A 14,543-nucleotide genomic window follows, 5' to 3' on the forward strand; every position below is an offset into this window, starting at 1 on the left:
CCTTTCAATACACCCCCTCACCCTTAAACACACCCCCTCATCTGCCAATAATCCCATGTCCATTCTCCAGGGTGGAAGCTGTTGTTTTTCTTCCCCTATCTCCAGGTCCACCCAGTGTGGAGCATGATCCGAGATGGCTATAGCCGTGTACTCCGTCCCCGTCACCTTTGGGATCAGTGCCCTTCCCAAAACAAAAAAATCTATTCGTGAAAATACTTTATGTACATAGGAGAAAAACCAAAACTCCTTACTCCTAGGTCTACTAAATCTCCAGGGATCTACTCCTCCCATCTGCACCATAAAATCCTTAAGCACCCTAGCTGCAGCCGGCCTCCTTCCGGTCCTGGACCTCGATCTGTCCAGCCCTGGGTCCAGCACCATATTAAAGTCTCCACCCATTACCAACTTCCCCACTTCTAGGTCCGGGATTCGTCCTAACATAAGCCTCATAAAATTGGCATCATCCCAGTTCGGGGCATACACGTTCACTAATACCACCGCCTCCCCTTGCAGTTTGCCACTCACCATCACGTATCTGCCCCCACTATCCGCCACTATAGTCTTTGCCTCAAACATTATCCTCTTCCCCACTAGTATGGCCACCCCCCTGTTTTTTGCATCTAGCCCCGAATGAAACACCTGCCCCACCCATCCTTTGCGAAGTCTAACCTGGTCTGTCAGCTTCAGATGCGTCTCCTGAAGCATAACCACATCTGCCTTAAGTTTCTTTAGGTGTGCGAGTACCCGTGCCCTCTTAATCGGCCCGTTCAGCCGTCTCACATTCCACGTGATCAACCGGGTTGGGGGGCTCTTTACCCCCCCCCCCCCTTGACGACTAGCCATTTCCTTTTTCAATCCAGCTCCTCACCCAGTTCCCACGTAGCTGTATCCCCCCCAGGCAGCGCCCCCCCGCCCCGACCCCCCCCCTCCCATACCAGCTCCCCCTTCTCCCCAGCAGCAGCAACCCAGTTAACCCCCCCTCCCCCCGCTAGATCCCAAGCTAGCGTAATTGCACCCCCCATGTTGCTCCCAGAAGTCAGCAAACTCTGGCCGACCTCGGCTTCCCCCCGTGACCTCGGCTCACACTGTGCGAGGCCCCCTCCTTCCTGCTTCCCTGTTCCCGCCATGATTACCATAGCGCGGGAACAAAGCCCGCGCTTCCCCTTTTGGCCCTGCCCCCAATGGCCGGCGCCCACAGCTCCTCATCCTCCCTCACCCCCTCCCCCACGACATGGGGAAGAGAGAGAAGTTACAGGGTCGCAGGTTTAACAATCTGGGAAGTCCTCTCTTCCCCCTTTTCCCCCCTTCATCCCACAAATTCACTCCCCCACTTTTGTCCCAAACGTTCTTTTTCTGGCCCGCTCACTCCAGCTTCTCCTCGACAATAAATGTCCACGCTTCGTCTGCCGTTTCGAAATAGTGGTGTTTCCCTAGATGTGTGACCCACAGTCTTGCCGGTTGCAACATTCCGAATTTGACCTTCCTTTTATGCAACACCGCCTTGGCCCGATTAAAGCTTGCCCTCCTTCTCGCCACCTCCGCACTCCAATCTTGATACACGCGGATCACCACATTCTCCCACCTACTGTTCCGAGTTTTCTTGGCCCATCTGAGGACCATCTCTCTGTCCTTGTATCGGAGAAATCTCACAGCTATTGCTCGAGGAATTTCTCCAGCCCTCTTCGCGCCATAACCCGATAGGCACCCTCCACCTCCAGCGGACCCGTCGGGGCCTCCGATCCCATTAACGAATGCAGCATCGTGCTCACATATGCCCCGACGTCCGCCCCTTCTGCACCTTCGGGAAGACCAAGAATCCTTAAGTTCTTCCTCCTCGCATTGTTCTCCAGCACCTCCAGCCTTTCCACACATCTTTTGTGTTGTGCCTCGTGGATCTCCGTTTTCACCACCAGGCCCTGTATGTCGTCCTCATTTTCAGCAGCCTTTGCCTTCAAGACCCGAAGCTCCTGTTCCTGGGTCTTTTGCTCCTCCTTTAGCCCCTCAATCGCTTGTAATATCGGGGCCAACAGCTCCTTCTTCATCTCCTTTTTGAGTTCATCTACGCAACGCCGCAGGAACTCTTGTTGGTCAGGGCCCCATATTAAACTGCCTCCTTCCGACGCCATCTTGCTTTGTGCCTGCCTTCCTGACCGCTGCTCTTGAGGATCCACCGCAATCCGGCTACTTTCCTCTCTTTTTTCCATCCGTGTCCAGGGGGGATTCCCTTCTGGATTACCGCACAGTGTTATTTGCCGTTAAAATTGCCGATGGGGCTCCTATTAAGAGCCCAAAAATCCGTTCCACCGGGAGCTGCCGAAACGTGCAACTTAGCTGGTCGTCGCCGCACCCGGAAGTCCATTTACATATATTGTTATCTCTGGCTGGTTATAGAGTCTGCAGAGGTCATATTCATCTGGTCATCTGTTCATTTGTTTTTGAAGGTCAGGCAGAATTTCCAAAACGTTTCTGCTTTAAGATTTTGTACCTCTCTCTGGGGATTAAGCAGACTTGTAAAATTTCATGACAGTGTTAATGGTGTGCAGACTGATCAAAGGAGTGGTCTCAATCCTTTCTCATTTCATAATGTATGTTCCTAAACTTAAACTGTGAGGTTTACATCCAGCTGGTGTTTTGATAAGTGCTGCTCCAACTCCATTGCAGTGAAGTTGTTGTTAAAGTCCTAAATTTGGGAAACTGCATACCATTTCTTAAAATAACCTCAATCATGCATAGATGTTCTTACATCAGAATTCTAGAAGTATATCTTAAAATATTGCAAGCAGGGAGTTAAATTATTTCTCAATCAAATTATATACACCAAAAGGACAATTCAGAGGAGAGGTTAAGGATAACATCTGCAGGAAAAGAATGGTCAACACTTGTAATGGTTAACAAGGGTACGATAGCAGAGAGCAAACATCAGATTCACTCAAGGTACATACCCCATAAGACCCTAAGGCATAGAAGCAGAATTCGGCCACTCGGTCCATCAAGTCTGCTCCGCCATTCAATCATGGCTGATATTTTCTCAACCCCATTCTCCTGCCATCTCCCCATAACCCCTGATCCCCTTATTAATCAAGAACCTCTCTATCTCTGTCCGAAAGACACTCAGTGATTTGGCCTACACAGCCTTCTGTGGCAAAGAGTTCCACAGATTCACCACCCTCTGGCTGAAGAAATTCCTCCTAATCTCAGTTTTAAAGGATCGTCCCTTTAGTCTGAGATTGTGTCCTCTGGTTCTAGTTTTTCCTACAAGTGGAAACATCCTCTCCATGTCCACTCTATCCAGGCCTCGCAGTATCCTGAAAGTTTCAATAAGATCCCCCCTCATTCTTCGAAACTCCAATGGGAACAGACCCAGTCCTCAACCGTTCCTCATACAACAAGCTCTTCATTCTAGCGATCATTCTTGTGAACCTCCTCTGGATTCTTTACAAGGCCAGCACATCCTTCCTTAGATATCCCCTTGTCATGCCATCTAATTGTAAGTTTTCCTTTATGGATAAACAGGTTAAGATAAATGGCATCCCTTATTTGTTCTTAGTTCAATTCATCCTAAAATCTTGTCAATAAAAGTAATAATCAGAATTGTAACATTTTTCATGGTGCGTTTACTTTCATATGGCAAACTGTACCAAGGGGCCCTCAAATTGAATTGCAAAACAGAAGACAAGGCAAATCACCAATAGGTACAGATGACCAAATTTAGGTTTTAACAGCCCAAGGAATTCAAAAAGGAAATGTAAAGGGAGGTAAGGCAACTGACAAAGAAGAATTGATTTTCTCCCAGATAGCGGTGAGTCTTTGGAACTCTCTTTCCTGGAAAATGGTGACGGCAGAGCCATTGAATATTTTTAGGGCAGAGAATATTTTTAATATACATTCTTAACTAGCAAGGGAGTCAAAGGTTATCGGGGGTAAGCAGACCGTGGAGTTGAGGCCACAATCAGAGCAGGTGTGAGGGACCAAATGGCCTATTCCTGCTTCTAATTTGCTTCTTCGTACAAACGTTTGGATGACAATTTTGGAGTCCAGGAGGTAAAAACTAAGTGTAACGTGGTTTCATTTTGATGCCACGGGGAGCAAGTGGGCTTTAGTCTGTATCATGCAGCTTTAGAAGGAGCAATGAAGGGCAAGCTCTCAGGGACACTGAATCATAGCAAAACTAATAAAAAGACAGAGAAATATAAGTGTTGCAATCAAGAGAAATAGATTGGGGGCAAAAGGTGAGACAGGGATTGTCCATCAACATTTCTATTGGTTGCGAGTACGACAGAAGTGTTAGAAGTGTGTTCTCAGGTACAAAATCAGTTTTCAAGCCTTGAGCAGACTTGGGTTTAAGATAGAATTAAAAGTGATTGAGAGTAAAAGAAATAGTTTCCATAAAAGCATCTTGGAAATGGAAGAGAACCGAGAGGTCAAGTCAGACAAGATAATTAAGCCATGAATGCTTGATAGAAAAATTCTGCACGCCAAGACATCAGAGGTGAATGTCACCAGCTGCTGGGTAGATTTGAAAAAGACACGGATGAAGCACGCCTGAAAATTTGGAAGAAATATGATTTGTCTTTCCACCTTCTCAAAGAAAAGATCAAATTACAGTGATTGAGGACTGGAGGGTGTCCAGACTGGGAGCGTGTTTCTGAAGGGTTGTGATGAATGTCGACTGAAATGATTTGTTAAGAGGCTAGAATTGGATTATTAGCTGCCAAGGTCATTGACATGAAAAAGGAACAAAATGTGAGTGAGGACAGAGCCCAGGGAATGGACAAAAAGGTCAGAGAATGAGCCATCAAATACAGCACAGATTCAGCAATTTGAGATGAAATTAGATATAAACAAACATAGTTCTGGTTTAATAGTGTGTGATGTGAGATGCTAAATGTACGTGTCAATGATAGATGCTTCACTCTCAGCTGTAGCTGGTTAACTGTGCAAATTAATAATTCCAGCATTTTGTGTTTTTCTCTCAGACTTGCAGCAGCCAGAGTAGTTTTGCCTTTATTTCAGAGAAGAATGCTCATTTGCAATCAATTTTAAGCTTTAAAAAGCAAATTCCAATCTACATATGTTGAGAATAGAAATTGATGGCTCTGGAGACGTACATTTGAGATGACTGCTATTTCACAGGAAGATGTAGGGTAACAAACTTAGACCTTCTGAAATAGGCAATAAATAGGCGGTGGAGTTTGGAGGCAATTCACAAGAGGGCAATTTTGTGCGGGAGTCTGCATGGGACACGTTTGAAGGTCAAATGATTGTTTCTTGTTCTTGAATTTCTCCTGCTTGTTTGTCAAGTGACAGCCAATATTATGATGATGAAAAATAACCCACAGTTATTTGACCCCTTAAGAAATCAATTTATATTGTGTATCATATTAGGTACAAGCCCCATCACTACAAAGCTCCGGTTAGGATCTCGCGCATAATATGACCAAAGTCACTTTGTGAATATCTTACAACAAAAACTATTGATTACTTCATCTTGACTCAGTTCTATCAAGTCACCTATATTTTTAACTTTTTTTTTACTCTTCTATTACCATATTATATAATCACACTATTTAGCAGAGAGGAAAAATAACGTTTGAAAAAAAAAAATCACGTCAGACATGGAAAGATTGGCAGATTAAGTCCCTCAACTACCATTTAGGTTATGTACAGTTTCATCTTCTTTCAGTCACCATCTTGAAATTGCAGGCTTAGAATAAGAAATCAATCCTTCAAATGTTTTTTCAATACAATTCAGTCATTGGAAAGTATCATTGCACAGCTCTGGTAAGTGTGATGACAGTAATAAGACACTCCACAGCTAGAAATCAACTGCAATATTAAAGTGTCTGGCACTTGCAGCTGGTGGGGAGAGCCAGGAATCATCCTGTGGTACAATTCACACGTCTTACACAGCTCCAATCTTTTTTTTTCTGAAAAGCACAAGTAAGCACTCAGGGAAAGTCAGGAACATAGCGCGTTGAATCCCACAAACGTAGCATTATGGCAGGCAAGGAGAAACATATAGAAACTGCAATTTCTTCACCAATAAGTTCAATAAGCTACCAATGTTTCACTTTGAAATTCACTGGAGCATTGTGATGCCATTGATAAATATAGAGCATGCACATTTTACTGGAAAATGTATCAAGTTCACATTAAATATTAATTTTATTGATGGAGAAGCTTTGCAGCTGAACCTTTAAAGTGAAGCACTTTAACACGGCTGCCTTTCTCAGACATTACAATAGGCAGTGTTTTCATCTACACTATACCATATTTTCATTTACAACGCTGTGCATTATTTCTAGACTGATTTATTGAAAGACAATGAAAGCAGAAACACAAACATTATAAAATTCTTGAATATTAGTTGTTTCCATTCTCATATTTGTTATTTTAGTCAATATTCAGTGAAGGTTATTTTAATGAAAATAGTCATTGCCTTAAACCCTGAGCTTCCCAAGTGTAGGTTTAGCTTATTACGGACCTGGAGGACCGAGGATTTGAGGTTCATAATCAAAGTTGACACACCGGTGAAGCACTGAGGCAGGTTTCCAGCTAAAGCTTTGAAGGATAAGGAGTCCTTTGTATCTGTTCTATTGGACATCAAACATCCCATGGTGTTGCTCGAGGATAATGTTCCTTTCTCAGGGCGGCACGGCGGCGTAGTGATTAGCATTGCTGCCTCATGCCACCGAGGACCCAGGTTCGATCCCCGGCTTGGGTCACTGTCCGCGTGGGTGGAAAGGTAGCACAGTGGTTAGCACTGTTGCTTCACAGCTCCAGTGTCCCAGGTTCGATTCCTGGCTTGGGTCACTGCCTGTATGGAGACTGCACATGCTCCCTGTGTCTGTGTGGGTTTCCTCCGGTCTTCTCCCAAAAGTCCAGAAACTTTTGCGGTTAGGGAATTTGGACATTCTGAATTCTCCCTCTGTGTACCCGAACAGGTGCCGGAATGTGGTGACGAGGGGCTTTTCACTGTAACTTCATTGCAGTGTTAATGTAAGCCTACTTGTGACAATAAAGATTATTATTATTATGTGGAGTTTGCACGTCTGGGTTCAATTCTGGCCTTGACTGTGTGGAGTTTGCACATTCTCCCCCTTTCGACTTGGGTCTCACCCCAACATAAAAATGTGCAGGGTAGGTGGATTGACCATGCTAAATTATCCCTTAATTGGGGAGTAAAAAATTTGATACTTTAAATTTCTATTTCAAAGAAAGAAAAAAAAATTTCCTTTCTCAACCAATGCTACCAAACAGATTGTCATTTTCTTCATCTCACTAATGTCTGTCGGGTCTTTCAGTGCACGTTTGCATCACACCATTCACTGGCCTTCAATGTTGCTGGTTGATCCTTTAAAGAGGTGCATGGGAAAAAGCAATGGATGTGGTGTACATGGGTTTTCAGGATGCTATTAACAAGATGTCAAACTGGGAGGCTAATAGAGAAGGTGAAGGAGGATGGAATCATAGAAAAGGTAACAAGTTGAATTAAAAACCATTTAGAAAACAGGAATCAAGGGTGGGAGTTAAGGGCAGTTTCTCATAGTGATTGGAAATAGATAAAGGCGTCCCACTAAGTTCTCTGATGCAAACTGCGTCCGTTTCCTTCAAGTAAAGAACTTTCTCCACATCTCAGTCTTGAATGGCCAACTCCGTATTATTACTGAGACTGCGAGTAGAAGGAAGTCTGTTTCCAGTGATTAAGAGATCTAGAATGGGATATCATTAGATATAAAATTAAATGTGAAAGATTCAGGGTGGAGCAGGAGGAACCCCGCCTCACCCCTCCTCTCTCAGAGGGTTGTCAGGATGTAGAATGCATGACTGGTGTTAATGATTGAACCAAACACTGGTTTAACATTGTTAGGCTATACGAGGAAAAGGTGATCTTGGAATAGAGCAGACACATACTCATGTTCAGGATAAACACCAATGCAAGCTGTTTGGGCAAAGGGGATGTTTCTGTGCCATAACCTCTATTTAATTCTGTATAGGTGGAGTGTTTTGAGACAATTCTGATTAATACAATAAATCCTAAATCATTAAGGGCAGCACGGCAGCACAGTGGCTAGCACAGTTGTTCACGGCTCCAGGGTCCCAGATTCGATTCTCAGCTTGGGTCATAGAACATACAGTGCAGAAGGAGGCCATTCGGCCCATCGCGTCTGCACCGACCCACTTAAGCCCTACTTCCACCCTATCCCCGTAACCCAATAACCCCATCTACCCTTTTTTGGACTCTAAGGGCAATTTAGCATGGCCAATCCACCTAACCTGCACATCTTTGGACTGTGGGAGGAAGCCGGAGCACCCGGAGGAAACCCATGCAGACACGGGGAGAACGTGCAGACTCCGCACAGACAGTGACCCAACGGGGAATCGAACCTGGGACTCTGGCGTTGTGAAGCCACAGTGCTAGCCACTTGTGCTACCGTGCTGTCGTCACTGTCTGTGCAGAGTCTGCACGTTCTCCCAGTGTCTGCGTGGGTTTCCTCCAGGTGCTGCGGTTTCCTCCCACAGTCCAAAGATGTGCGGGTTAGGTGGATTTGCCATGCTAATTTGCCCTTAGTGTAAAAAAAAGGTTAAGTGGGGTTACTTGGTTACAGGTATAGGGTGGAGGCGTGGGCTTGTGTAGGGTGCTCTTTCCAAGGGCTGGTGTGGATTCGATGGGCCGAATGGCCTCCTTCTGCACTGGAAATTCTATGATTCTATGATTATACAACTAAAATTCTCACATTAATTGCTCAACATACACATGCAAAACTCTCATGTTCAATGATGGGACTTGTATTTATTTTTAAAGTTTCTTGGGTGCTTTTTTTCCATCCAAAGTAATGGATGTTATTCTTGGAGAATGAAACACTTTCCATTTCATGCAACAGATACAAGATCAGGCACCTCCAAGCATGGTCAAGGACAGTCGTATGGTTGAGGCGGTGACGTAGTGGCATTGTCACCGGACTAGTAATCCAGAGATCCAGGGTAATGCTCTGCAAACCGGGTTCGAATCCCATCATGGCAGGTGGTAAAATTTGAATGCAATAAAAATCTGGAATCAAATGTCTAAAGATGACCATGAATCTTTGCCAACTGTTGTTAAAAACCCAGCTGGTTCACTAATCACTAATGTCCTTTAGAGAAGGAAATCTGCCACCCTTACTTGGTCTGGCCTACATGTGACTCTAGACTCTCGAATGCCCTGTGAAATGGCCTAGCAAACCTCTCAGTTCAAGGACAATAAGGGACGGGCACGGGCAATAAATGCTGACCCTACCAGCGATGCCCTGAATAAATAAATAAACTCTACTGACATTTCTGCAACAAGGTGCCTCTGGCCTGACCCCAGATACCCAGCACAGCTTTTCTTATTCACCATGCTAACCAATCTTTTGCCCTTCTGAGTGCCAATTTAATGCCAGTTAGTGCATATTTGTGGTAGTTTTATACCATGGCCCCATACCCATTCAGAAACGTGATTAAATCGGCTAAAACTTACTTCATATGAAGAATACAAAAAAAATCAGGGGTGAGGCTGTTCCAAGGATGAGGCCATTTGGTCCATCGAAAGCTCTCAACCTTGTACATTAACTTCCTCAGCATGGACTTTCATTGTTTTAAATAACCTTACCTTTTGCTTTGTCAATTATTCCAAACATGTGGCACTGTCAGCTAAATAATATTGGTCATGACAAACAAAGCATTCCAATAAAGTACTCAAGAGACGTTTGATAAAAGTGAGCAAGATCAACATGTGGGACTGCAAATACTAAACGCTCAGCTAAATGCTCACTTCATGGGATGTGAGTTGCTACAGGAACTAAAGTAACGGTGTTGTATGATTCTACAGGAATCAACACATAATTAGTTGCTTAGATACTGTGCCTCCATTTATGTCCAGACCGTGTGACAACTTAGGATTCAGTTGATGCTGAGCAACGAATGAGATTCAGCTGTGATTAGGTGCTTGAACGGTCTGCTTTCAAACAGGAGCTTTAATTTCAATTTGTAGCAATGTCATTTAGGCTGGCAGTTTCTAAATTGAACTAATTTACTCCTGCCATTAGCCCCAAGATGAAAAGTGAGGTGTGAAAATGAAGGTGAGGAGCTGTCTAGCTATCTCATCACCATTTATTTGTCTACAGGGGTGAACTCGTTTGTAATAATTAACTGCATTTACATTTAATTTACATTGTACATTATATATAGTAAATTAAATATGAATTCCTTTAACATAAACTAAGGAATAGAAATCTACAGTTCATCATTCAGATGCATAAATGAGGTTATTCCCGCCTTCTCAACCTTGCCCCTCGCTGGAGGTGTAGTGATCCTCAGGTTAAATTGGGGGCGGCACGGTGGCACAGTGGTTAGCATTGCTGCCTCACAGCTCCAGGGTGCCTGGTTCAATTCTGGCCTTGGGTGACTGTCTGTGTGGAGTTTGCACTTTCTCCCCGTGTCTGCGTGGGCTTCCTCTGGGGGTTCCGGTTTCCTCCCACAATCCAAAATTGTGCAGGTTAGGTGGATTGGCCATGCTAAATTGCCCTCGTGTCCAAAAGGTTAGATGGGGTTACTGGCTTACGGGCATAGGGTGGAGGCATGAGTTTAAGTAGTGTGCCCTTTCCAAGGGCTGGTGCAACCCCACTGGGCCTAATGGCCTCCTTCTGCCCTGTAAATTCTATGATTCTATAATAAATCACCACCAGTCAGCCCTCCCCCTCAAAGGGGAGAGCAGCCTGTGGTCATCTGAGACTATGGTGACTTTACATTTACTTTTCACATACATGTGCACACAGCATCTTTCATTCGAGCCGGAAAGTATAACTTTAGGAGGAAGGAGGACGAATGATAAAATGGACGCCACTATTTGAAATCTGCAATGTCGGAACGTTTTTTCTCTGGAGACTTGAACATCTGTTGTTGAAAGGGACATCAATGTAATCTGTTATCCTGAGAAGCTTGTCTGTTGTATAATCAGTGCATCTGAGGTTGCAGCATCAGAGATAAGTCTGCATTCTGGACATTTTGAGTATTAACCGGGAGCTTGGAATGCCCATCTGGATCAGCTTACTGCATCAATCATGTGGGGTCACGGTAAGGTTAGGTTGGTTATTCCTGAAAGTTTGGGCGAGGTGCAGTCACGGTGAGGCCAATATCAAATGAATCCGAATGAGGGAATGTTGCCGAAGAGTTGACAAGTTTACTTGTTGTTCGGGTTTTTTTATTTACATATTACCGCAGGGTTACAGGAAAGGAATTGCTTGTGAGGGAGGAGAGAATGGAAAAAGATTTGAAAAAGGCTGGTTTTCAACCAGAAACAACTAAATGACTCAATCCAACTCATAACCTTGGAGAGTATGTTTATACATGGTTTGAAAAAAAGTGGGACTCAATTTGGACTTTTGTCTGTTTTTCCTGCAGAGAATTTGGATGCAATGATAGCCGTGCAAACAAAGAACAAGCTTGGCAAAGCCAAGGCTTATCCCATGAGTAAGGAAGCAGCAGGTACAGATGAGAACTAAACGCACATACAATTAAATTGAAACAATCATATCCCCTGCCAGGAATATAAATTCTGTACAAATGATTTGTTGTCTCATATTAAATTAAGGTTTGTTTTCTGCAGGTAGGAGTGAGGACATAGACAGCACAAAGAATAATTTGGGAAAGCTGCAGAAAGAATCTGTAAGTTCTGAGGACTCCACAAAAGAAATAGACAAAACAGAAAATTCTAAAGGTAAAAGGTTCACAATTATTCTCTTTAACGAGAAGTGACATTCGCTTTGTAGTGAATGAATAAATGAGAACAATATGCTGTCCTTATGCCTTTCACAGGAGATCACAAATCCAAATTAGCAGCAAAGTGGAATATATTTTGGAATCCCGTTAAATCAGTGGTGTGCGATACAGTGGCAAAATATGATTATCTACATAACAAGCCTGATATTGGAGTGCAGCAGTTAGGTCGGGGAGAAAGCCAAATGTTCACTCAATACCTGACCAAAATATTGGGCTGGATTCTCTGTTTGGGAGACTAAGTCCCCACGCTGGTGTGAAAACGGTGGTGTTTTACGCCAGGAAGGGGGGCTATCAGCCAGGCAGTGTAGAGCTCCCAGCTCTAGCTGCTTATACGGCCCAGAACATTGCTGGGTCCATGGCCGCGCATGCACACGGCGGCGGCTTGCAGCGGCCGTGCTTTATGACGGGCACAACCTGGATCGCAAAAATAGTCCTCCCCTTCGGCCGGCTCACGCACCTCCGACCGCACCCCCCACAATGCCCCCAGCCCTGAATAAAGCCCTTCCTGCCCGCCGATCGGCTATCTCCCGACTGTGGCGGCGCTTGACTTGAGTCCGCAGTCGCCACGCTGAGTTCACGATGGACGAGACCACACGTGCCATGCCGTCGGGACCTCGGCGGCCGGTCGGGTACGGAGCATCGCGGGGCGGGCTTCAGGCAATGGCCTGAGGCCGTGGATGCAGCGTGCGGCATACTCCTAGATTACGCCGCTTTAAGGGGCGGAGCATCACGAAAATGGCGCCGTCCCCGATTTTGGCGTCATCGTGGATTCTCTGTGCCGTTGCCGAACGTGATTTCGGCATCGGAGAATTCAGCCCATTGTATGTGAAAGTCCCAGGGCCGACAGAATTGTATAACAGAGGACATTAAGTAGTTCTGAACTGGGCTGCTGGACAGCATATAACATAGTCATTTGAAAGAATTCCCTCTCACCCACCCCTTATCTACCAACATTCTGGAGGAGCGGGGAAGCACGTCCGCCATTAAATCAAAGAAGTGAGTCAAAGCCAATCCTTTGCTGTTTTCTTGGGTATTGTGCACTGAACCATCACACACAACCTGCAAACTGTAGGTTGAAAGAAAGTGTAGATCTTTCAACTCGGACATGAGTAGCAGTCTGAGGAAGCAACGTTTTGCTTGCTCCGATTTGCACCATGACTTCACTGATCTCATACTGATATTCTTTTCAATGCATCAATGGAAAAGATGATGTGGAGATGCTGGCGTTAAACTGGGGTGGGCACAGTAAGAAGTCTTAAAACACCAAGTTAAAGTCTAACAGGTTTGTTTTGTATCACTAGCTTTCGGAACACAGCTCCTTCATCATTGTGAATTACTTCAGTCCAAAAGATCTCAAGAATATTATGTTCCGAACCTTGCTTCCATGACGTTGCTAACACACACTTGAGATATCTTCCGCTGCCTGTCCCATGGCTTCTTGAGAAGTGACAGATGAATTAATCTATCATTCACTAACTGCTCTATTCGGAATGATTCTCAGAGTGCCCGGTACGACAGACTCTGAGAAGCCAGTACAAAATATCAGATTGTCTCATGCTTACAACATCTAGTGGAATGTACTCAGTCTTTGCGGTATCATTCTATGGAGGATTTTTAACATGGGTGGGATCCGGTGCATGTGGAAGGCTAATTAGACCACACACACACACCCATAACAAGATACCCTCACCATAGAAACTATCACCCCCTCCTCCCCTTCCAAGACTAGAAACGCCTTGGGAGCAAACGTTCTCCCCACCTCCTCCCCGCGCAACCAGCCCAACTCCCAAGTTCAGGAATCATAGGCTGGATTCGCCGATCGCCGATGCCGAAATCGTGTTTGCCGATCGGCCGGAGAATTCACGTTTATGTCGGAATCGGAGCGCCACCAGTTTTGCGATGCTCCGCCCCCTCAAAAACAGTGTACTCGGGCACTACGCCACACGGCATGTGGACGGCCTCAGGACGTCGCCTGAGGCTCTCCCCCGATGATCCACCCCCGATGGGCCGAGTCCCGATGGTGTCGCTCACGTGTGCTCACACCAAACAAAGAACAAAGAACAAAGAAATGTACAGCACAGGAACAGGCCCTTCGGCCCTCCAAGCCCGTGCCGACCATACTGCCCGACTAAACTACAATCTTCTACACTTCCTGGGTCCGTATCCTTCTATTCCCATCCTATTCATATATTTGTCAAGATGCCCCTTAAATGTCCCTATCGTCCCTGCTTCCACTACCTCCTCCGGGAGCGAGTTCCAGGCACCCACTACCCTCTGCGTAAAAAACCTGCCTCGTACATCTACTCTAAACCTTGCCCCTCTCACCTTAAACCTATGCCCCCTAGTAATTGACCCCTCTACCCTGGGGAAAAGCCTCTGACTATCCACTCTGTCTATGCCCCTCATAATTTTGTATACCTCTATCAGGTCGCCCCTCAACCTCCTTCGTTCCAGTGAGAACAAACCGAGTTTATTCAATCGCTCCTCATAGCTTATGCCCTCCATACCAGGCAACATTCTGGTAAATCTCTTCTGCACCCTCTCTAAAGCCTCCACATCCTTCTGGTAGTGTGGCGACCAGAATTGAACACTATACTCCAAGTGTGGCCTAACTAAGGTTCTATACAGCTGCAACATGACTTGCCAATTCTTATACTCAATGCCCCGGCCAATGAAGGCAAGCATGCCGTATGCCTTCTTGACTACCTTCTCCACCTGTGTAGCCCCTTTCAGTGATCTGTGGA

At 45.3% G+C, this 14,543-nt stretch overlaps 1 protein-coding gene across 1 annotated transcript in view; it reads left to right on the forward strand.

The window, feature by feature from the left end:
• scg3 (secretogranin III) overlaps positions 1 to 14,543 on the forward strand; it is a 45,291-nt gene that overhangs the window by 14,420 nt on the left and 16,328 nt on the right. Inside the window, exons 9-10 of the mRNA XM_072470630.1 lie at positions 11,422 to 11,505; positions 11,627 to 11,737. Coding sequence (XP_072326731.1) covers positions 11,422 to 11,505; positions 11,627 to 11,737 — 195 coding nt within the window. The remainder of the gene's footprint in view (positions 1 to 11,421; positions 11,506 to 11,626; positions 11,738 to 14,543) is intronic.

This window comes from Scyliorhinus torazame, chromosome 12 (genome assembly GCF_047496885.1).
Source record: "Scyliorhinus torazame isolate Kashiwa2021f chromosome 12, sScyTor2.1, whole genome shotgun sequence".
Classification (NCBI taxonomy): domain Eukaryota; kingdom Metazoa; phylum Chordata; class Chondrichthyes; order Carcharhiniformes; family Scyliorhinidae; genus Scyliorhinus; species Scyliorhinus torazame.